We start from the raw sequence: 23,883 nt of genomic DNA on the forward strand, positions 1-23,883 counted from the left end.
TTGATTGTTTGCTTTAAATTTCTTTTGTTTGCCTTAGAATTTATTTTATCTTACTTTGTTAAAATTGCATATCTCAAAAAGTGTATTATTTTTGTTTAAATTGGACTCATTTATTAAAAAGTTTATATTTTGTTAATTAAACCCTATTCACCCCCCTCTAGGGTTGCCATACCGATCCAACAACAACAACTTCCCACTCCCGCAATTCTGCAGGGGAGTTTTTAATTAAACTTAATAATTAATATAATTAATTAATTAATTAATCTAATTATTAATCTAATAATTTATTTATTTATTTAATTGATTTAATTATTAATAAAATAAATTTAATTATTAATTATTAATCTAATTAATAAATAATTAACAATTAATTATTTAAAATTTAATTAAATATCACATATTTAATTAAACCTCATATATTTGAATCTTATTCAAATACATCTCTCTTGTATAACCTATAGAATTAATGTACACGTTATGTGCATTAATTTTAACCTATAGTTTTAATATGAATCCAATTCACATTATTATTTGAATTTTAATAAAATAATTTATCTCATAAGATATAGTTTTAATTTAAAATAAACTATATATGATAATGTATCAATATACATAATCCCAAGAGTAATTTGAACATTTCAAATTCTTCCAAAAAAACTTGATCCTCGTTTTACCCGTTGTGAGGTAGCAAGGGGACCTAATGGACCTACAGATCATAAGCTCCAACGATATGAGATTAATCGGTCAAACTCATTAACCGAGTAAATCAACATTCGTTAACTACGGGTCACTCCACTAAAGACCCGCAGATGCACTCTTCTCACTGCAGAATGTTTTCGTGTCCATGGATATACGATCATTAATGACAAGTCAATCCTTCACGAGTGCTCGTAACCACAGATGGGTCAAATTCCCGTTTTACCCCTGTGTTACATCTTGCTCCTTAAATACCACTGCTCCTCTAATGAACAACCCGATTATGGTCAGACCAATAATCGGAAGTCCGTCTCGGGCCAGTGAAAGGGTGGGGCCCCTTGTTCAAGTCCTGGAGTTAGCATTTAAGAGAACACTCATCTTAACTCTAAAGTCGGGGAGGAGTGAATTCTATCTTGTGAAGTTATGTTCCCAGCTCTCCACTCGGTTTCGTCCCCAAAATGGTAGGAATATTGAGTAGGCGTTTTAAGCCACTCTCACCCATACAGATCAAAGGACGAGCCCTCACGGGCAGGAGTCCATAACTACTCATGATTGAGAATGAGTTGTCTGGTCATCCTAAGAAATAGCAATCTGTTAGTTAACGGTGTTACATCTAAAAAGATTGGCTATTTTGCGGTCCGGTCTTATACAAACTCATTGTATAGGATACCCCTACTCACATGTCTCCACACGAACGACCTCGATCGAGTCGTCTGTAACATTTACAAAGTGGGCCGTATCCATAGTGATGTCAGGATAAGGTACCCAACCTTATCTATATACTATAGACCCTTTAGGTTATTCACGGGATATTATCCACTTGTATATCATGGGTATATCAAATATATTATCAGGGGTATATCAAATATATACCCAATATATATACTGACCCGATTACATAATAATAACCTTAGATGTTTAGTTTATTGGATTTTGGACAATGCAATGCTATGAATTCAACAACAAATTGATTGAATAAAACTTTATTGAATATACATTTGTTTTTACATAAATACAAACCACGAGTTTAGGGCAACACATCCAACAGAAATAGGTGTCGGACAAGCCGTTGGTGGAACGACTGGCCAACGAATCGAAAAGCAGGAGTGCTGTCCTGATTGGAGCCATCAATGAAATGATGGCTCATCCAACGCGCATCTCAATGGAAATAGGGGAACTGAAGGAAATGGTTGCTGCTTTAACGTAACAGCTAGTATTCAGAGATGTAGAGCTCAAGGGCATTATTTAAAGCTTGCCCATTTGGGTGCCCCAAGCTCCTCAGTGCCACACCGGTCCCTAGCTTCTCTGCTAGAGCACAGCTCCAACAACACTACTTATAATAGCGATCAAACGAGCAGCTCCACAGGGAATCGAAGCGAAAGTTGCTCATTCTGACTAGCCACGAGCCATCCTCTTCTTCTTTCTGTGGACTCCGACCGATCAATCAATCAATAAAGCCTTTAATTTTTCACATTTTCAATCATGTCTTATTAGTTTATGTCTTTCCTGTTCTGTTTTTACTTTTTGTATCTAGTTTCAGTTTTATTTTGATGGTAGGGTAGATAATTGTTCTGTTCCTCTGCACCAAATAAAACTCCAGTTATGTTATTTATTATTCTGTATATTTTATTTCCATATTTGGTTGTTGGTTTTATTTCCATATTTTTGTTGGTTTGGTTATTGGTTTTTTTATTATAAAAGTTAAAATGTGTATAATTTTAGAAATAAAACAGCATGAAATAAAAGACAAAAGAAAAATAACTCTATGAAACAAGTAGACACTCCTTCCACACAAACTCCCAGACAAGTAGAAAAGTAAAATTTCAAAATCTTAGATTATTATATTCATTCAAGTTGCATATTTTAACTTATTATATTCATTTAAATTAAACCTTACATAAACTTTAAACTTCTTAAGTATTTGGTTCATAAATGTTAGAAGAAAACTATATGTATATGATTTTTTTAGTGCATCCTACTTATTATATTTAGACTACTTATATCAAAACATTAAAAAACTATAACAAATTTGTTAAAATAATACTTTAATATTATAAACTTACGGAAATATTGGTAGCAGTTATCCAAACAATGTAGAATGTAACAAATAAAAATAAAAATATGCATAAACTTACCTATGTAAATATAGTATCCCTTATGGTGGTGGTTTGCGCATATTGGAAATAATTACCCTAAAATAAAACATTCAAAATGTGATTAACCATAATAATAGATATTAAAAAGGTGATGCAATCTCAATGAACAAAGTATTAAAACATGTAAAATATGAGAATACATAATAAGTAGAGGTTGAAGTTGAAACCTAAATAACATTAAAAGTATAAAGAACATAACTGTTAATGCACTGTACCTTTAACGGTTCTTTTAAGGAAAACAGATTTTAGCAGCAATGGAGCCAACATAGAGATAGATGAGGAAGATGAAAGAACAGATTGTTTGAGAAAATAATGGTAGAGAAAGAAAAGAGGAAAAGAAGATGAAGGGACAAATTTTACAGAAAAACGATGGAAAGAGTAGAGGAGGCTAACCCTAGGATAATGAAGAAATATAAAGATTTTTGTAAAATAAAAAACCCTAATTTTCAAAACGGACACAAGGTTTTTAGAAAATCCGTGAGTGCATACAGCTGGTTTTAGAAGATTTGTACATGGAAAAAAACAAGATTTCAAATATTTATTATATAGAAATTTTGAAGGATGATTTTGTTTACCTTAATTCACCCTACCTTCACCTCTCAAATTCTAATTTAATATATAATATACAAAATATTTATTACTATTTTTTTAATATAAAAGTAATCGTGCAAGTGCTATTTATAGAAGAGAATCAATCAATAATTGTCACTGGCTACAATTATTGATTTCTTACTATTGTCTTGACACTTGTCTTAACATAATTGGATATAACAAAAGAGATAAAGATTAGCCGACAAGACAAGTCCTTGACTGACATCTTATCTCTTTGGAATCTACTTTATAAAAGCAAAGATAAGCTTGGCCGACAGGGGGCATCTTATCTTTTAAAAAGTAAAAAGAAATAAAGTAAAGCGGAAAATTATTACAAACTGATAGATTAAAGTAAAGACAGAAAGTGAAAGCTGATATGACTGTTTTTAGACTGGATACTTGCTTCAGAAGTTTTGATGAAGTCACCCGACTTCTTCTGATTTAGCGAGGATTGCGGATTCTGTATATCATCGTATAGGCTTCTCCGGCGTCAGATTAGGTCGTTCCATCCAGGGTCTTACTCACGGCCTCTCGCCTAAACTGCCCAAGGAACACCTTCGATCTTCGACCAAGGTTGCCTTATGAGATATAGAATCCTCTCAACTGAGTCAATCCTATACGCTAACTACGCTGCCTCGTGGTTGGTTACTCCACATCAGAAGCTTGCCATCTACTTCATCGGAATTTCTTCTGCAATTCCTTACAAAAACAGACTGGGATAGTGATGATAAGATCGGAATACAATGATCTTATCCAAAAACGAAATTTAAACAAATTAATTTACAATAATTTACAATAAAAAATTAATTTTACACTTGAGATATCTAGCTTCAGATTCAGCTGGGCTGTGAATCTAGATATGGATCATTGATGTCGTAGCCTTCGAAGGGATCAAAGTCGTCTTCGTCGTCTTCAACATCATTATTGACAGAGGCGGAGGAATCAACATCCGTCTGAAGATTGTTTGGATCAAAGATCTGAACCGCGACTGTATTGAGAACTGAGTTGAAGTCGGCTTGAGATTCGGCTCTAGCTAGTGAGCTCATGACGGCGTTTTTGGCTAGAAGGAAACTCTCGTCTACTTGCCTCGTCATGTCTTGAAGATGAACATTGGTTTTGAACTAGTTCTTCATCTTTTCAGCTTCTAGGTAGGAATAATCAAATTTTTCGCACCACTTGATGCGTAAAGCTTTGCTCAACGCTTTAAAATTGCCACTGGGTCCTAGCTTTAAATTCCAGCAAAAGAACCATGGTATTTGGAAATACAAAGCAAATCTAAACATCTTAGAGAGGGGAGACGAGTAGATACTTTGTTGGAAGAGATGGTACGATCGTTGAACTTCGACCGGGAAAATTTCCTCGAAAAGTCCAAAATACTTCCACCAGCTTTGAAACCAATTTGGGAAGTGAGATTTGTAAGCTTGCTTACAAAAAGTCACAAACCAAGAATAGTTGTAACCTTGCAGCTAGAAAACAACATACAACGCTTTCATGTAGTCGCGATAGTTGTAGGCCTGAGGCTGGAAGGTCCTTGTTAGTTTCTTCCCTACAAACATACCCTGCTTCCAGAAGGAAGGGGTAAGGATTCTGAAGATTCTGAGTTTTGAATAAATGGTCCTGGAAGGATCATTTCTATCTCGAATATGAGTTATTTCTGCAGATTTTGAATCTACCAGAATAAACTCATAAAAGGTACGGGTTTTTTGAAGATCCTCTGGCAGGAAGTTAAAGCCATGAGGAAATATTTGCTTGCAGACTTCTTGGACCGAAGGTCCGTCGAATTCTGGTTCGATGGTTGAGTCCACCATGGTAGTTTTGGTGAAATAACCATTAATTGGGGGCCTTGGTTGAAAAACTTTTGGCCTGACGATTTGAGAGAACGAGGAAGGATTCCTCGGAACCGTAGGTTTTGAAGAGGTGGCTGCTGTAGCAGGGCGCCTATTTTTTGTTGTAGCGCCGAAAGGGCGTAGCAATATGTAACGCCCCAAGAATTTCACCATTTCCGAACAGGGACCGTTACTAAGCCCACCTAAAATTTTCACATAAACAAGAGAATTTTCTTCACAACAACACTAAGCAATAAAACTACCACGCTTCTGCTGCGCTACTCTGATTTCCAACACTCACGAGAGCTTGAACAATTAGAACAACAACACTAATGTTTTAAGAGAAACTCACATCCTATACAGATAAACCATTTAATACCGACTTCACATTAACCAAACCCTTCAAGGAAACCTTACTAACTATAAACCATCCACTAAATGAATATTAACATCTCGAATGACAATGAAGCAAAAGCTAATTCAAGTACGATCAACTTAAACAAATGTATTCATAAATATCCTAAGTGGATTACAATCCCGTAGTTCAAGAGGCTAACAAAATTAATGCTCTAAAAGAACAATGAATCGGCAACCTTACGATATCCTTTAGACAATAAAACTAAACAAAACCAACCACTACCAACTCAACTACAACATTAAATGGCCACAACTATCCTAACTAAAAGAAATTAATTGCACACAGCATAGCTAATGGTCTTTCCGATCAAGCCTCCTTCTCGCCATCACCATCCCAAGAGCTAGCTCGATACCTGCAAACTAGAGGGGAAAAAGAGGGATGAGTACAACCACAGTACTCAGTAAGCAGCCCTTATTTGAAAGGTCACGCACAAACAGCATACTTATCAAGGAACAACGTGTCATGCTTATTAAAGAATCAACACACCACACATCATGCTCAACCAAATCATGAAACATTCACAGTCATGCTTTTCATCACATTATGCATTCAAACATAAACACATTCTATAAACTTCGGTGACAACCACAACCAGTAACACATTAACTACCAACCTCTAGTCTCCCTAACATCTCAAGTACCTCTACGCTTATCTCAACTATCCTAGCTTTCCACAGTTAACTCCTTCGAGTAGAGTCGGCCCCTGACCATTTTTACCCAGAGCCCCGACACTACTGCATCGGCCCTCGACCATTTATACCCAGGCCTTGAACTCTGCATCGACCCTCGACCATTTATACTCGAGGCCTCAATGTCTTACAATCTATTGGCCCTTGACCATTTATACCCAAGGCCCTAATATTCTCCTTTCTAAAGACTCCTCGCATCGACCCCCGACCATTTATACCCGAGGCCTCGATACCCAATTAGTGACGTATCAGCCCTCGACCATTTATACCCGAGGCCCTGACACTCACCCATTCACTTCGTAACTTTCATAACTCCACATATCATTTCTAGCCTCCAACCAGGATTTCAGTACTACTTCCCTAATAACACCAACCACCACAAAGCCCAACAACAACACAACCACTAGTAAGATTTCAATGCATCACGGGTCTCAATGACACAAAGTTTGACAACAACCAACCTGCTCACAGCATAGCGCACACAAAGCTTCAACAAACAACCCTATGACATTCTTCACATAACATGCTTTTCACAACATAACAAATCCTAATCACTTCCAACCAACCATACAATATCAGTAAGTTCCTAAAGTTGCAGACAACAAACATGAATACCAGTCATATATATATCCAATATATAAAATAACCGCAAGTTACAATAACAGCATCGACCTCACAAACCTGTCCAACAATTAAAATAATAAGAGAAACATGTTTATAATGTAAAATCAGCAAGACCAATTTCTATTAACACACATCAACGCACACACCCGCCCCCGTGCTACTTACTTTGTTATGTCCAAAAATTCTCATAAGAGTCCTACTTGCTACTACGCCATGCCTCATGCATCAACAATCTCATAACAGTCCAATATGCGATACACCAAAATGATCATATGTAAAAGCCAATCAATCTAAAATAGTCCAACATGATCCAACAGCTCCAGCAGGCATCGTTCACAGAAAAAGCACAATCAACCACTTAACCAAAATATAATTGATAAATACCCAGCATACATCAAACACAACCGATTTCTCATAAATATTCAATACGCTTTCGAAACAACAGATTATAGTACCGGTATACAAATTTCATCATGAAAACCAATTAGAACATAATAGCAATTCAATCATAGTCATCCAGGATTACCTGGCTACAATTTATTCACACAACCACATACTTATCCCAAGATATATCAACAGTTTTATCAACAACGACGTTTACTAAATTATAACAACGACAAGCGACATGCAAGTATCACACATGGGCACACGAGCAAACAACCATATCATATCAGCACACAACAACCAATCCCTCCAGTAAGAAACTACTTACAACAAAGTTCTAATGCGCTACCAAGTTCACCGAAGGGTTCCTAAATCCAAAAGCAAACCAAACTTGATTAGAATTCATGTTAGAAACACTTAGTTTGCATCGAAAGTGAGTTTAGATGATCCGTTACCTACTATCTCACCATAAAACCTCTTGGGTAAGGAGTGGGTCGACGCCGAGGAGGTTCGGGCATCCAAAACTGAGTTCGAATGTCCTTATGCTTGCTGTTCCGATGTCAAAAGCGATGGGTAATGCTGGCTTGAGTCTAAATACTGGTGGGTACCGCGAATCGAACTCCGGACAGGTGTGGGTAAGCGTCTAAAGTCGTCGAGGGGAAGCAAAGGCCACAGATCGGGGCTGTGGGTGGTCGTCGGAGCGCGCACGACCACGGGCCGCCGTCGGAACACCGCAGAAACGACACAGCCACTGCAGTAAACCGGAACCGCCCCGGGTTTGGATCCCAGACCCGTGTGAGACGCCGGAAAAGGGCTGAAGGCGCGCCGCTGCTGCCGTCGACGACTGCCGAAGAAGTTCCAAGTCGCGCCGCCGTTCGGGATTGAGAGCCGCCACTGCTGTTCGAGGAAACGTCGATGGAGTTCGTTTGCGTCGCTGTCGCTCACCGGAGAGTTGCACGGAGGGCCGCTGCTCAATGTCAGCCGCCGCCGCGTTCTGCTTCGCCGGAGAAGAAAGGGTCCGGCGGCTGGTTTGGGGAAGAAGAGGAAGAAGAAATCGGGGGGGCGGCTGGCAAGGGGAAAAAGAGAACAAGATGTTGTTAGGGTTTCTTTTATTTTTTTATTTTTGTTTGAATTTCTTCTTCTTAAAGGAGGCCCAACTAAAACCACAATGGTCCAAACTATAAGCCCCAAAATTACACTCTAGAAATCAAATAAAACCCACAACAATCCAAAATAAAATAGTTAACTGAAACTCTAAAACCCAAGTGTAATAATTCAAAGGAAAGTAGAATTTATGAAGAAAATCCTAAAACCCCTGAATTTAAGATTTAACTAAAAATCTCCTACACAGGTCGAGAACTTAAATTATCTCAATCCAATGAAATTAAATTTAATTCTACTTTAGCCAAAAATTAGAATTTCAAAATTATAAAATCCAAGAATTAAGGTTATCAGCTTAGGGAAAAAATCCAAAGACACTATTTATCTCTAAAAAGACTAGTCAGAGAACGCGGGGCGTTACACAACATACTTGAGGGAATTGGAAGGCTAGAAGGGCTTGATTGAATCGACAAGGTTTTCTGAGAAGAACCTTGTTGACATCTGGATACAGTCTTAAACTAAATATCCACGCGTAGTTTTCTGCACTCATCGGAGATGGTACAGATGATTGAGAAATGGGCCTTTTGCCCTTTGAGGTAGCAATTCTTGAAGAAGATGCTACGGCTTGAGGAGAAATGGTACTTTCATTTCTCGGCGACGGGGTCGCTGGTTGCTTTGTGGCGGGGGCTGCTGGATGTTTGGCCGTCTTAGGCCGGGAGGAGGTTCTATTAGAAGGAAGGGAGATCAGGGCTGATTTAGGGGTTTTCAAGAGGTGTTCTCTTGAGAGGTAATCAGCAAGGGAGTTCTCACTTCCTTTTATAGGCATGATTTGAAAATCGAAGTAAGACAGTATGGCCTGCCATCTTGCAAAGATTTGCTTTGAGACTAGATTCTTTACATCTTTTTTAAAGATGAATTTACTTGCTTTTGAATCTGTCCGGACGGTGAAATCTTTGTTGATAAGATCTCCTTGGAACTTTTGAACGCAAAGTACTATTGCTAATACTTATTTCTTTACCGTGGTATAGTTTTTTGGGCACTATTCCAGATACCTGAATGGTAACGGATAATCGTGATTTTTCCATTAATCTCCTGTTTGAGTACACCGCCGTAACCAATTTCTGACGCGTCGGTGTCTACTATGAGGCGTGCCTGATCATCCACTAGAGATAAGCATGGGATGCTTTTCGCCAGAGATTTGATGGATTGGACTGCGCGTGTATGATCTATAGTCCAAGGCTTTGGATTTTTCTTCAATCTTTCATATAGTGGCAACCAGATTGTACGGAGATTTTTTATAAAGTCTCCAATGTAATTCACACAACCCAGAAATCGCTGTAGCTGTGTTTTGTCTTGTATGACATCTGGGAATTTATCCACGAATTCCAGAGACCGTTGGATTGGCTTGATGATTCCTTGATTAATATCATAACCGAGAAATCTAACCTTCGTTTGGAACAACTTGATCTTTGGCTGGGAAACCACAAGACCATTTGTTCTGATAATATTGAGGAATAACTGGAGATGGTTGAAATGTTGATCTACGTATTCGAGAATACCAGAATATCATCAATATAGACTATTGTGAAATCCTGGTATTTGCTGAAGATGTCATTCATAATCTTCTGAAATTCGGAAGGAGCATTTTTCAATCCGAATGGCATTACGTTCCAGTGAAACTGTCCGAATGGAACATTGAAAGCCGTCTTGTAAGGGTCACTTGGATGGATCTGGATCTGCGAAAACCCAGATTTTAAATCGAACTTTGAGAACACTTTTGCTGAAGTGATCCTTTTCAGCAAATCCTGTCGATTAGGTATAGGATACCTAATCCATTTGAGGACTTTGTTAAGAGGCTTGTAATTTATCACGAGTCTGGGAATTCCTCGTTCTTTCTCAGCTTGATTGTTGACGTAGAAAGCTGAACAAGACTAAGGGCTTTTGGAAGGACTGATAAGTCCTTTTTTGAAAAGATTTGTTATCTCGTCTGTACACGTCTTAACCAGATCTTTGCTCATTTGAATATGCCGAGCTTTTGTTGGGATTTCGGCTTCTTTGAATTCGTCAACATATGACAGATTAACCATATGTTTTTTTCTATTCCAGAAAGCATTCGGGATATTTGAACAAACTTCATTTTCAAGTATTTCTTGGAAGTTTTGAATTCTTTGTTGAACGGATGGCGTATTAATTTGAATTGCCACCTTGCATGTCTTAATATCATCTTGAAGGAATTCAATTTGTTTCTCCTTTTTCGCGATGCTATTGATAAAAAGACTAATATCTTCTTCAATTGATGAAATGTATCTCGGAATTATCGGATGACTGAATTCAAAGATAATATCCTTGTTGAACTTCTTTGAAGCTATCCCTTTATCAGTGACTGAAAAAGGATATAATTGAGTTAAGAATGGGGTACCTAGTATGACTCCTTCATTTAGGTTTTTGACCAGGATGAAGGTGTTGATAAGGCACACGTCGTCTTTGCAGATGTGGACCTTAGATAATTTGTACTTGATGCTCAACGGATTTCCACCGGCTCCGCTAAGAACTTCTTTGGTTTTCTCGAAGTATTTAGAAGGTACTAAACCTTCTTGGATGACGTTCTGATCGGCTCCGGAGTCGATAAGAGCAAATGTCTCCAGCTGAAAGTCTTTGATTTTAAAAATAATCTTGGACATTCACTTCTGGTTTTGAACTTTACTAATGTAATTGATTCCACTTGGTGAACCAGTCAGTAAAGTTTGTTCAGGTTTTGAGGAAGTTTCTCCTTCCGTGGCTTCTGACTCTTGAAATTTTTTGAAGGCGTATTCAAGAGTAGAAAGACGTTGCTTACTATCGGTAACTTCCCTTTTGAGAGTCTTCACTTCGTTGTGGAGATCTTCAATTTGGATCGACTTTTTAGCTTCTCCCTTGACCCTTTTTAGAATATCTTGACAAGAATATTCTATTAGGTTTAATTCTGGCTTCCTTTGAAGAGCTTCAGCTTCAAGGCTTTCTCTAAGTTTGATGAGACACATTCGCTTAGAGTCTTCATCGGGTAATTGCTCAATTAGATCAAAGAGGGCTTCTTGATCTTTGCTGATGACATTGATATGGCCGTGGCATTTTCCAGCGCAATGGCCAGTGCAGGGAATAACTTCATCTTCTTCAGAGGAATCACTTTGAGAGAAAAAGGTTTCCTCATTTGAGTCTTCGTCGTTTATGAGATTGATCTCATCATTATCAGTTGAAGACTCGGAATAGGAAGAGTATTCTTCTTCGCTTCTGATGGCATAGAGAAGAGATTGCCGTGTTTCTTCATCTATGGTTAGAGAATTGATTTTGTCCTTCAAAGGGCGTTTGCTAGAATCATGTCCTTTGCGGTTGCACTTGTAACAAGTAACAGAGGATTTATGAGAATGATTCTTCGAATAATTCTTCTTTCCTTTGTTCCTGTTGTAATACTTCCGGTTATGCCGTGGTAATTTGGAATCTTTTGATTTACTCTTGCTAAAGAGTCGCTTGTTGGAAGATTTCTTTTTCTTCTTCCTTTCATCTTTGGGTCCATAATCAAGACCGTATTGTTTGTAGAAAGTCCCCAATTCCTTTCGGTAGTCGGGATCTTTGATAACTTTGGCTGTATGCTTATTCTCCAGGCAAAGATTGACGCATATTCCTTGAATCGTGGCAGTGATATCTCCAATGGTTAACTCTGACCAATTGATCTGATTGGTTGTAGAGTTTGCTACTGTCGTTTGATAGAATCTTTGAGCAATATAATGCGGAAGTCCTTCAACAAACTTTTGTTTCCAGATGTCTGCTCCACATGTCGTAATAGTATAAAGACGTGTTAGGAAGGTGTCTTTATACCATTTGTAGTTGCTAATCTTCCGACATCGAAGGCCTAAAAGAGCTTTGGCATTGAGGTCGGAGTAGACTTTAGTACTACCAATGAATTTTTTTGTCATTGCATAAACTAATTGATTTACCATGTCTGGTTCATCAATCTGCATTGCATTTGATCCTTCCTGTTTGACAACTGTTTTAGTTGCCGTCAGGATTCTTTGTCTATCCTCTTCTATCAGTTGGTTATGCCACCAGCTCCTTAGGTTTCCAGAGAGACCTGAGATTAGGATATGAGCGGTCTGTAAAACCGACTTTTTTAGTGCTGAAGGCTGTAGCGGCCATCATCATTTCTTGAAAAGTATTCATCATTTGAGCTTCAGAATATCCGTCGATATTCCAAGTAACTATAGACGTTCCGTCATAAGCTTGTTGATCATGACGGAGATCGTCCCATCCTAGATCAGGAGGAGATGGTTGAGGATAATGACTCTTCATTTCTGTATGCATGGTGACCGGAAGGATTGTTGAAGATGAGGCTTGAGTTGTAGTTGGTATGGCAGCAACCACGTTTATACTCTTAACCACATCATTTTTTTTGGAAGAGTCTTCCTTATCGATGGACAAAGAAGAAAGTCTTCTGTTGATCTCAAGCAATAGATCTGAGGAGTCTTCTTTGAGACGTCCAATCTTAAAACTGTTTGGTTGAAAGATTGGTTGACAGGGGTCTACTGGTGGGATCCCTGGGATCTTAGAGACGGTAGGAAGAACCAGATTCTCAATTCTTCAACAGCTCTAGAGACTTCAGAAAGAATTTTGTTTGAGTAGTTAAGTTGATGCTGGATGTTCTTAATTTCTCGAACACCAACTTTCTGGACCTTGTCTTCGTCTATTGTCTTATAGGGTGAAGACACCATCTTTAATGCAGGTATCACTGGGTGAGAGAAAGTAGCTTCTTCCTCATGAGGGAAGGTGGAAGCTATCTCTTTGCCTCTTGTCGTGACCCAAACAGTGTCATTTTTAATGACTGCTACCTGTCCTTAGGCTTGGAATGTTTCAACTAGAGCTTCGTTTCTAGCTAGCTCTTTTTGTTGTAATTTTGAGGTGAAATCGCCAATACTCATGACAGGTTTCCTTGTTTCTTTTAGTGCGGCAATCCACATATCGATATATTTGTCGTATAGTTCTTCATAACGTTTCTCAATTTTTGAGATAATGTTTATTTGGTTGAAAGCAGGTTCAGTTCTCCTTTCCATGTCGGATTGGGTAGGAGAGAGTGATCCTTCTTCATAATGAACGTCAGGGATAGGATGAGTGAAGTCTACCGACGCTCGCATTGATTCAGATCTTTTAAAAGATCTATTAATAGTGTTTACCGACCTTGTATCTAAAGATATACTCGGGCGGCTACTCATAACTTCTCTAATTCTGGGGTATCTTGCCTCAGAATTGAATTGTATTTCGACGTTTCCATCTGGAAATTCGGTGATTGATGTCTTCGTACTAGTTCTTCTAGCTGGGGCTGATACTCTTTGGAGTCTCTAGATAGTGTTTCTGGAAATTTCGTCCCAACGAAACGTCTTCGGAATGGTCATCGAAGATTTTTCGATATTGACTTCCATCAGCATGGTGTAACCTTTTGGAGAAACACCAAGAGCTTTTGGAGAAAGGTTGGTATGCATCAATTTGTAATAGATGCGATAAGAAACAGCAAACGGGAGAGATCCGTCCTTTAGTTCTAATCCTTCAGAATGAACATCTAAACAGAGGATGTCCATAATATTCTTATCTTGAAGGGAGACGGTAAGACCGGGTTTGCAGCTGAAGTATACTGGGCCTTGTACCAAGTTGGATTCAACGATCCCTAGCAGAGAGGGAGTAAAGTTGAGATGCCTCTTATCTCTTAGAGCGAGATAAACTGGGACATCTAAGCCTTCTCTGAATAGTGGTTTCAAAGCAACTTGAACACATCCAATATGGAGGTACTTGAATTTGTTTCTGACCTTGAAGAGGGTTTCTTCAGGGAGAAGGGTGATTTCGGTGAATTCATCCTTCATAGCAACATTTTCCTCGGTGATGATGATAACATCTTGCTGGGAAAAATTGAAGGTATTTATCTTATATACCTGATTTGGATCCATCTTGGGGATAGACCAATTTTTGAGACGATCTTCAACCTTTGCCAGATGGGCTTCGGCTGAATTATGCTCGACTAAAATTTTTTAAAAATCATTTTCTGATTTTCGTTTACTTGAGGAAGAGGAGGAAGAGAAAGCTGTGTCAACGATCGGTTGAGAGTGGGGAGAGATTTTTTAGAGAAGTTTGGAGAGCATAAGTGTAAAAGCCCAGATTTATGGCACGGTCCAGGAAGTAACGGTCCTATATAGTTTACTGAACCCTCCCGTTTAAAGTGATGAAAAGTAATGTTCCTCTAATGCAACATAAAAAAATGGAGATACACAATACTATAATAACTAGGAGATAAACCCTGCCTCAGTGGTCAGGTCTCCAATCACTAATATAATCATTTTGACTCGTAATCCCAACACGACATAAATTCGAAAAAAAACAGAAACAAATACCCATAAAGCAATAAGAGAAGGTGTCCTTGGCGTTAGCCCAATGTCTAATTCCCCTTTTATTTCATAGTGGTGGAATCTTAACGATGTCTACATTGCACGACATTATTCCCTAGCCTAACCGACACAGCTAGTGGTCCATTCTCTAGTCTAACCGACATAGCTAGTGATCCCGTCTCAGTCAAACCTCCTCCACGTCATCACCACGGCCGGCCCGGTTCACACCTGAAACAATAAGGTAGAGGGGGGTGAGTACATAATTACTCCGTAAGTAGTCCACCCTAACTAGACATCACAACATGCTCGTCAACACAGCCACATCAAAGACAATAGCAGAACAAACAGATAGGCAACACGAGACAATAACAATGAATTAACAATACATACAAGCAACCCAACGCCTAGACTCCCGGGACCCCCACACTATGTTAGTACTCCTTTCTAACTTTTCGAGGCGTAACGGCTCTTGACATTTATTCCCAAGATACCGACCTTTCTCCACCACGCTTGGTGCTCGACCTTGCCTTTTATCCCCAAGGTCTAGAACTATTACCCTTTAGCACCCCTTCGCGTTAGTCCTTCAAGTCTAACCCCTCGAGTCGTTTTGGCCCTTCACATTTATTCCTAAGGCCCCAATACTTTTCTTCAGAACCTAGGTTCGACCTTGCCATTTATTCCCAAGGTCTAGAACTATGCACCAGTCCTTGACATTTATTCCCAAGGTACCGATGACTACCCGGCGTATTGGTTCTTGACATTTATTCCCAAGACCCCAATACCCCTCCATTGAAACCTGATGTTCGGCCTTGCCATTTATTCCCAAGGCATCCACTCAAGCTTTGAACAACCATACTACTAACCAGCATTTCCAGTTCAGACACCTCACAGATCAACAAACCACTAACTCGACCCGTCGCTCGTGTCAATCCCCACTAACCTTCCAAGGTCAACCTATAAGTAAGTCTTCCACACTTCAATTCACAAGTCAAATTTCTTTTTACCTGCAAACTCTTCTTCGTACCAACAATACATCAACTCAACAGCTTCCAACAAAGTAATATAAAACTATATGACGGGCTAACAACACATGCATTTCGTCCCCGACACGTTTACAACGTCATGGTTTAGCTACCTCCAAGTACAATAATCAGGACCCAACCAAACACAACCAACAACACGAAAATATGAATTCTCATAATGTCTAGCAATGAAACGACAATACGTAACACCTTCCAACTACAATAATCCGGACCAACCAAGCACAACCAACAACAAGAAATCATGCATTCTCATAATGTCTAGCAATGAAATGACAACACGTAACGCAACGATAATTACTGTGAGTGCACAACCACGGCTAACTATTTTCCTAAGGCATGAAATAAATTATTTCAATTGAAAATCATCACCAAAACCATTCAACTAACTAAAAATCAGCACCAACACCATACAACTAAACAAAAATCAGCACTAAAATCCCTTCAACTAATTAAAAATCAGCACCAACACCATGCAACTACATAAAAATCAGCACCAAAATCCATTCCGTTAACACAAGGTAACACACGCACTCGCCCCCGGGCTACTTACACACTGTTATGCTCCTGTATTCTGTGTCAAATCACCACCTAAACAGCAATAAGCAATGAAGTAATAAATATAAAATTTCCAACCATCTAAATTCATCCTAAGGGATTTTGCAATGTTCATTACCGCAAAAATCGACTTCGTCTAGGTGTGGGTAACTCAGGCCTAACTCGAATGGTTGTGGGTTGCGTAAATCAAGCCTCTAATGGGTATGGGTAGATACCGAGATCGGAAACTCCTGCTGTCTGGACTAATTTATTAGTAAAAATCGTCAAACGATGCCCACAACGCTGTGCGCAGCAAGAACCCGTGCCACGATCTGCTGCTGTAAAAACCCGCGCCCACTGCTGCTGTCCGAACGCCGTGCACCTCCGCCGCTGCCCGGAACCCGCGCGACGCTGCTCCAGCCGCCCGTGCACCGCTGCTGCCGCCGTCCGCGAACTGCTGCCGCCGTCACCCGCGCGCAGCTGCTGCCCGTTGCTGCTGACGCCGCACGCCGCCGTTGCCCGAAGTCACCGCCGCCGTCACCCGCCGCGCCGTCGCCTACCATTGTTGCTGTCAAGTCGCCGGTGGTCGCCGCCCGTCGAGTGTTTCGGTGAGGGTTGAGGCGCCGGTAGAAGAAGGAACACAAAAACTAAAATGGGGAGGGAGAGAAGAGGCTCACGAAAAGGGGGAGGGATGTTGGGGGCTAGGGTTTCCTCTTGCCTTCTTTTTGTTCCCCTTTTTTTTACAAGAAGGGCCCACTTGGGCTAGGCCCTTTTCTCCTTCCCTCTTGTTTTAAAACAGGAATGGCCCACTTACTTAGATACTCAAATTGGGCCCAACGGACCGGAACAATTATAGAGAAAGCAATTTCCTCGTTACACAATAATTGGATACGTAAGTACACTTCGACACTAAAACAATAACCACGGTGGCTCGAAATAAAATGAAATGAACAATGAAATTAAATAAAAAGAAATTTCTAAGAAAAAAAAAGGTCGGAGACTCGAGATAACTAACCTGAGTAACGCGGCGCGTTACAATAAGAGAGGGAAAGAGAAAATCTGGAGATATCTAGGAGATGGAAATAAAATCTTAATAGGATTATATTCTTTAATTATGATAATAATCTATCTCTTAATTAAATCAAATTCTTCTATCAATCGATCCATATCCAATCATCTTCATATCTCCTAACCAGAAATTCTCAATCATGAAGGTTAACCACGCCTTTATCATGATTTCTGAGAATAAGTAGCTAGAAAATATCAAAAGATCGAACAAAAGAGATACCTGAATCTGATTTTATTAATAGATAGGTTAAGAATCATAAGAAAAGAATGTAACCTTAGAGCGATATTAGATCCATCTTCCCTTCCACCCCTAGACTCAGAGAGGAGTTTACTCCATGAAAGAGAAGAGAGAAGAAAAGAAGAGTCGGAAAGGCTCTGATACCATTGAGGGTCAGGGGCAAATGCTATTTATAGAAGAGAACAAATAATTGCCACTGGCTGCAATTAGTGATTTCTTACTATTGTCTTGACATTTGTCTCAACATAATTGGATACAACAAAAGAGATAAAGATTAGCCGACAAGACAAAGAATTGCACAATGCGGATCTCACGAACCTAACTCGAACCCGGTCCCCGACATGACCTAAACCCACGAGTGAACCTGCACAAGAGGACAAACTCTCCGACACTCAAGTTAGTGTAGGTCAGGCTCAATATTAAGTTCGAAATGAGATTCGATACCTGAGCGTGAAATGAGACCCTCTATTTATAGGTGGCGGGTCCGACAGTACTCACGACCGGCGGTTACCTTTGTCCTTTTTCATGTCAAACTGTCGAGTTTGAGAAGATCGAACCCGTACAGGTCGAACCAGGGCTTTTACAGTTAGCCTTGTCGATGGGCGAACCCAACCTCCTCGGCAGGTTCGAGGTGGACCTGGGATATCTTATTCCTTGAACACCAATGAGCGTCATCCACGTGTCCAAGGTATTTTTACCCCAGAACATTGGCCCCCTCTCTATCAGGTCTGATCACGATCTGGCAGAGAAGTTATTCGACTCAATTTTGGACACGTGGCGACTTCTAATTCGTAGAGAAAATACGACCGTTGTGGAAGATGTTTCGATCTGTCAGGCTGTCGGAGCACTTGAGTAGTCCGTGTCGTTACGAATTTCGAGATGATACTGGCCGCTTGTTCTTTACATGTGTACGGCGTGAAGGTTTTTCCGATTAGCTATTAATAGCTCCGAGACTTCAGGTCAAACCTTACGTTCCCTGAATTTCTGGAGTTCGACCTGAAACCAGCTCGAACCCTTCGTAGGTCAGTCATTCTTGTTTTACTCTTAATTTTGAATATGGGGAGGATAATGACACTTCCACCTCGGGCCTGGGTTTGGAATACCCTTTGAAGATGCCTGAGCATTACCTCGGACCCCTCCGTAGGGGGTTTAGTATTCCAAATGACATCCTCCTTAGGATTCCGGAGGAAGGGGAAAAAGCTGACAATCCTCCAGAGGGATGGGTCACTCTTTATTTAAAAATGTTTGAATACGGCCTCAGACTTCCCTTTCATCCTTTTGCCCAGGAGTTCTTAAACCGAATTGGACTAGCACCTGCTCAAGTGGCCCCCAACGGATGGGGTGTCATTTTTGCTTTGGCCATCCTTTTCTGGTTGCGAGCTCGGGACGAGGACGAGGCCGAGCTGCTGAATGTTGACCAGCTCCTTGGGTGCTTCGAGGCCAAAAGGATAGCTAAGAAGTTGGGTCGGTATTATATGTGCGCAAGGAAAGGTGCAGGTGGTATAGTCAAAGGGCCGACCTCCATCAAAGGATGGGTGGGGAAATGGTTCTTTGCCTCTGGAGAGTGGCTGGCAAAGAACGAATTAGGTCGTCCCTTCTTTGACGTGCCTGTTAGGTTTGGGAATTTAGGTATGAGGTCGTTATGATTACTTTTTGCATCTTTACACCTTTCTGTTCTAACTTTCATATCTAACTTGAATTCTTCTCTGTCCTGTACAGTGTCGATCAGACCGATTCCCGAGCCCACTCAAGCCTCCTTCGACACCCTCAAGTATTACAAGGATCACTTTTCAAGGGGCAGGAAGATCGGACCTTGGTGACTGACAAGCTGCTTCTGGAATCTGGGTTGTTGGACTACAACCCTTGGTGCGTCTGGTTGAAGCTTCAAGGCCAAACTCCGAGCTTGGTAAGTCGAGCTCGGCCTCACTTCAAATTTGCACTTCAACTCCTATTTCTGACATTTTGTTTTACTTGCTTTGCAGCAATGGTGTGCGGGTTCACTGGCAGCGTGAAGCGCAAGTCCAAGGGTCGTGCTCACGCCCTTAAGTCCGTCAAGGGTGCAGAGCCAAGAACTTCTGCTGTGGCTCGACCTGCGGTTCAAGACAAGACTGGACCGTCTTCCAAGGTTCCGACTCCGGTGATCGAGTTGGACTCTGCTGGGGAGCATTCTAGAGAAAAGCGCTCAAGAAATGAGTCTGAGGCGCTGGACGTGTCGCTTCTGCGCGAGGTGACGGAAGACTCTCCTTTGAAGAGGAGAAGGAAGAAGAAGAAAACCACCACCTCCTCGGAGGTTGGACCTCGTGGGCCCCTGCCCACGAGCCATGCCGACTTGGTGGACAACCCTGAAGCTCGGATGGGGGGACGTCCGACGTGAAGATGCGGTTCAGAATGGAACCGTCGAGCTCCGGGGTAAAAGACCAGGTGTCCCGCATCTCGGCTACGTGCTTGGACCGCTGCCTTAGAAGAGCGTCCAAGTTTGTAAGTGACCCTGGGTCCGTGCTGCAAAGGACCATTGACCACGCAGCCAAGGTAAGACCTACTTCTGTAACTGATTTTATTTTTACAACTTATAGCTCGGTCTAACTCTCGTGTGCTTGGTCTTCGCAGGCGTTCATTGCTTCCATTCACTCGGCAGTTATGATAAAGGCCGAGTCGGATGGAAGGGAGGCTTTGGCAGCAAAGGAGAAGGAGAACTCCTCTACTGCCTTAGAGGCTGCCACAACAATGAAGGGCGAGCTACTGAAGGCTCGCTCCGAAGTAGAGATTTTGAAGGCCGAGGTGGAGGCCAAGGCTCTACTGCTGAGGAAAGAGGAAGAAAAGCATAAGGCTCACCTCCGAGCTGCTCACGCCATCACCAAGGGGCTGGAGAAGGAAAAGTTCCAGCTCCTTAAGGAGAAGGACGACCTGGCTCAGGTCCTTGAGGAGAAGGACACTTTGATAGGGCGCCTTACTACCGAGCTCAAGGAGGTGAAGGAACGTCTCACCAACGAAGCTCTCTTGGAGGAAGCGTTCAGACAACACCCAGACTTTGATGGGTTTACCAAGGACTTCACTGATGCGGGCTTCAAGTTCTTGATGAAGGGCATCACTGCAGACATGTCTCATCTTCAGATCGATCTCAGCGATCTGAAGAAGAAGTATGCTGAAAAATGGGCCATGGGCCTAACAGTACTCCATGCCCCCAGTCACTGGAGGAGAAGTATGTCAGGGAGCTGGACTCTGACTACTCCGACCTTGAAGGAGAAGATGGTGCTAGTCAGGAGCAGGTCGAGGTCGGCACTACCCAAGAGGAGGTCCCTTCGCAGTAGGGTGGATCCCAGGAAGTCAACCTTCTGGGTTCCGAGGGTGAGTTGTCCTCTCACCTCGGAAGTAGCTGACGCTTCAAAATCCTGTTGTTGTTTGTGTTTGTTTTTCTCTTTTTTTTTTTTTTTGAATTTCTTGTGTAAGTCTTTGGGCAGAGCTGCAAGGTATACAAGCCTTGGCTCTATCCTTTAATCAATGGAATTTTCATTTCTCCACTTCTGTACCTCGAGCTCTGTTTGTTCTTATTGCTTTTTCCTTAAGCTTTTGAACTTGCTTTTGTAAATTTGAACTCATATATGAATGATTTCATCTCGCACCTTCTAACTCGTAGGTTTAAAGGATTGTGAGTGGGATGAACTCTTTTCACATCGCACCTTTTACTTATGCTTATTAAAAAGGTTCGAATTTGAGAATTTCTTTTACTGGTCTTTAATATTTCTCCTCGAACTCGAAAGTCCAAAAGAATACGAAACAATTTTGAACTTTCTACATCGCACCTTTAACTTAGTCGTTCAAATGGTTGGATTTTGAGTCCATAACTAATATTCACATCGCACCTCGAACCCGTGGGTTTGGAGGATTGAATTTCTTGAACCTTCCACATCGCACCTTTAACTTAAGCATTCAAAGGATTGAATTTTGTTTCATAATTGATTTCGACATCGCACCTCGAACCCATGGGTTTTGAGGTTTGAATTTAATCAATTTTTACATTTACCTTGCCGGTTTTAAGTCTTATGGGAGTCCGTGGCCTCCATTTAATTTTTGATCGAACTCAGAGTCATGAAATTAAATAACTCTCTTTATTAAAAGTTCCTCCCCTTGAAAATTTTTACAAGTCCATTTTAGGACCATTTTGATATTTCAAGGGTAATAGCGCTTTAGGTGCTCTGCGTTCCACGGATACGCAAGCATGTTTCCTTCCAAGTCGGCCAGTATGTACGTTCTAGGTCAGACTATGCCTTTGACTTCGAATGGTCCCTCCCAACTTGGGTCAAGGGTGCCCACATGACTCTGAATCTTCCTGAGGACCAAATGTCTAACTTGAAAGCTTCGAGGTCGAACTCGGGCATTGTAATGTCTGGCCATTCTGTTTTGATACTCTACTAATCGTAGCTGAGCCATTTCCCTTTTTTCTTCTAGTAAGTCGAGGTTAAGGAGCAGTTCGGCCTCGTTTCTGAGCGGTTCGTACTGCTCTACCCTGTCGGTCGGCATGCCGATCTCAACTGGAACAACAGCTTCAGAGCCAAAAGCCAGTGAGAATGGGGTTTCGCCAGTTGATTCTCTTGGGGTGGTCCGATATGACCATAGCACTTCGTGTAGCTTCTCGGTCCATCTCCCCTTTCTGGAGTCCAATCTTAGCTTGAGCCCTCGTTTTATAATTTTATTTATCGCTTCAACCTGCCCATTTGCTTTCGGATGCGCAAGGGACGAACTGAGATGGCTTATGCCCAGCTTCCTGCAAAAGTCCTTGAACTTTGCATTGTCGAACTGCTTTCCATTGTCCGTCACAATAGCGTTTGGTATACGTAAACGGCATACAATGTTTGTCCATATGAAAGATGTGACTCTAGACTCCGTGCTGTGAGAGAGCGCTTCAGCCTCGGCCCACTTGGTGAAGTAATCCGCAGCGACCACGGTGAACTTGGTTTGCCCTTTGCCTAGAGGGAATGGACCTATGATGTCAACCCTCCATTGTGCGAATGGTCATGGGGCCGAGATGAGGGTGAGCAGCTCGGGAGGCTGATGGATAATATTTGCAAAGCGCTGGCAGTTGTCGCAAGTTTTCACAAACTGCTTCGCATCCTGCTGGACAGTGGGCCAATAGTACCCTTGTCGAACCACCTTGGCCGATAACGACCTGGCGCCAGAGTGGTTTCCACACACTTCTTCGTGGATTTCCCTAAGATTTAAATGCCTTCTTCGGGAGTTACACACTTAAGTAGACGTAGGGAGAAGCCACGTCGGTACAATGCTCCATCTCGGAGTATGAACCGAACTGTTTTTCGAGCCATTTTCTTCTGCTCCTTTGAATCTTGCAGTGGATTCCCTTTGATGAACTCAACGATTGGATCCATCCATGAGGGTGCTGGAGTATCAAGCTCCATCAAATCTGGCTCCAAGATTGAAGGATTGTCCAGGATCTCGACCAGGACCGACCTGGCCAGGTCGGTCTGATATGCTGATGCCAATTTGGCTAAGGCATCTGCTTTGGAATTTTCTGATCTTGGAACTTGACTCACCTAGTACGTCTTGAACTGGGCGAGGTGCGATCTGACTTTGCTTAGATATTTTTCCATTCGGGAGTCTTTTGTTTGATACTCCTCCTTAATCTGATTTACGACCAGCTGTGAGTCACTGAAGACCTTGATATGGATGGCCCCCAGTCATTTGGCAACGCGCAGGCTTGCTAGAAACACTTCGTATTCGGCCTCATTATTTGAAGTCCGAAAGTTGAACCGCAGGACATACTCAAACCGCATGCCACCTGGTGCGAGCAAGAGGATTCCTGCTCCGCACCCTCTCTTATTGGAAGATCCGTCAATGTAGATCGTCCATGGGAGGTCGGACTCGGCCGATTGAGGCGGTGGGGTGAGCTCCACGATGAAATCTGCCACTGCTTGCCCTTTCAACGCAGTTTTGGGTTCGAACTGGATGTCGTATTCGCTCAACTCCAATGCCCACTTTATCAGGCGCCCTGATGTTTCTGGCCTATGTAAGATGTTCTTCAGGGGTAAGTTGGTAAGTACTATGACGGTATGCGCTTGGAAGTACGGCCTAAGTCTTCGGGCCGAGGTGACTAAGGCGAGG

At 41.5% G+C, this 23,883-nt stretch overlaps 1 protein-coding gene and 1 long non-coding RNA gene across 2 annotated transcripts; both read right to left on the reverse strand.

Annotated features, from left to right (window-relative positions):
* Positions 1-5,774: 5,774 nt before the first annotated feature.
* On the reverse strand, positions 5,775-8,230 carry LOC148210858 (uncharacterized). The gene is made up of 3 exons (XR_015791918.1): positions 7,840-8,230; positions 7,713-7,752; positions 5,775-6,046 (listed from the first exon to the last, which is right to left on the reverse strand). It is a non-coding gene; the product is annotated as an uncharacterized LOC148210858 (long non-coding RNA).
* Positions 8,231-13,851: 5,621 nt separating this feature from the next.
* On the reverse strand, positions 13,852-14,451 carry LOC148210859 (uncharacterized). Its single transcript, XM_088125222.1, has one exon. It carries the CDS (start codon positions 14,449-14,451, stop codon positions 13,852-13,854), a length of 600 nt encoding a protein of 199 aa, XP_087981348.1.
* Positions 14,452-23,883: the final 9,432 nt, after the last annotated feature.

This window comes from Momordica charantia, assembly GCF_013281855.1.
Source record: "Momordica charantia cultivar OHB3-1 chromosome 6 unlocalized genomic scaffold, Mcharantia_2.0 BLBB01000006.1, whole genome shotgun sequence".
Lineage (NCBI taxonomy): Eukaryota > Viridiplantae > Streptophyta > Magnoliopsida > Cucurbitales > Cucurbitaceae > Momordica > Momordica charantia.

Coding starts and splice junctions, on each gene's coding strand:
- LOC148210859 (XM_088125222.1), bottom strand. CDS start 14,451: ATGGATCCAAATCAGGTATATAAGATAAATACCTTCAATTTTTCCCAG.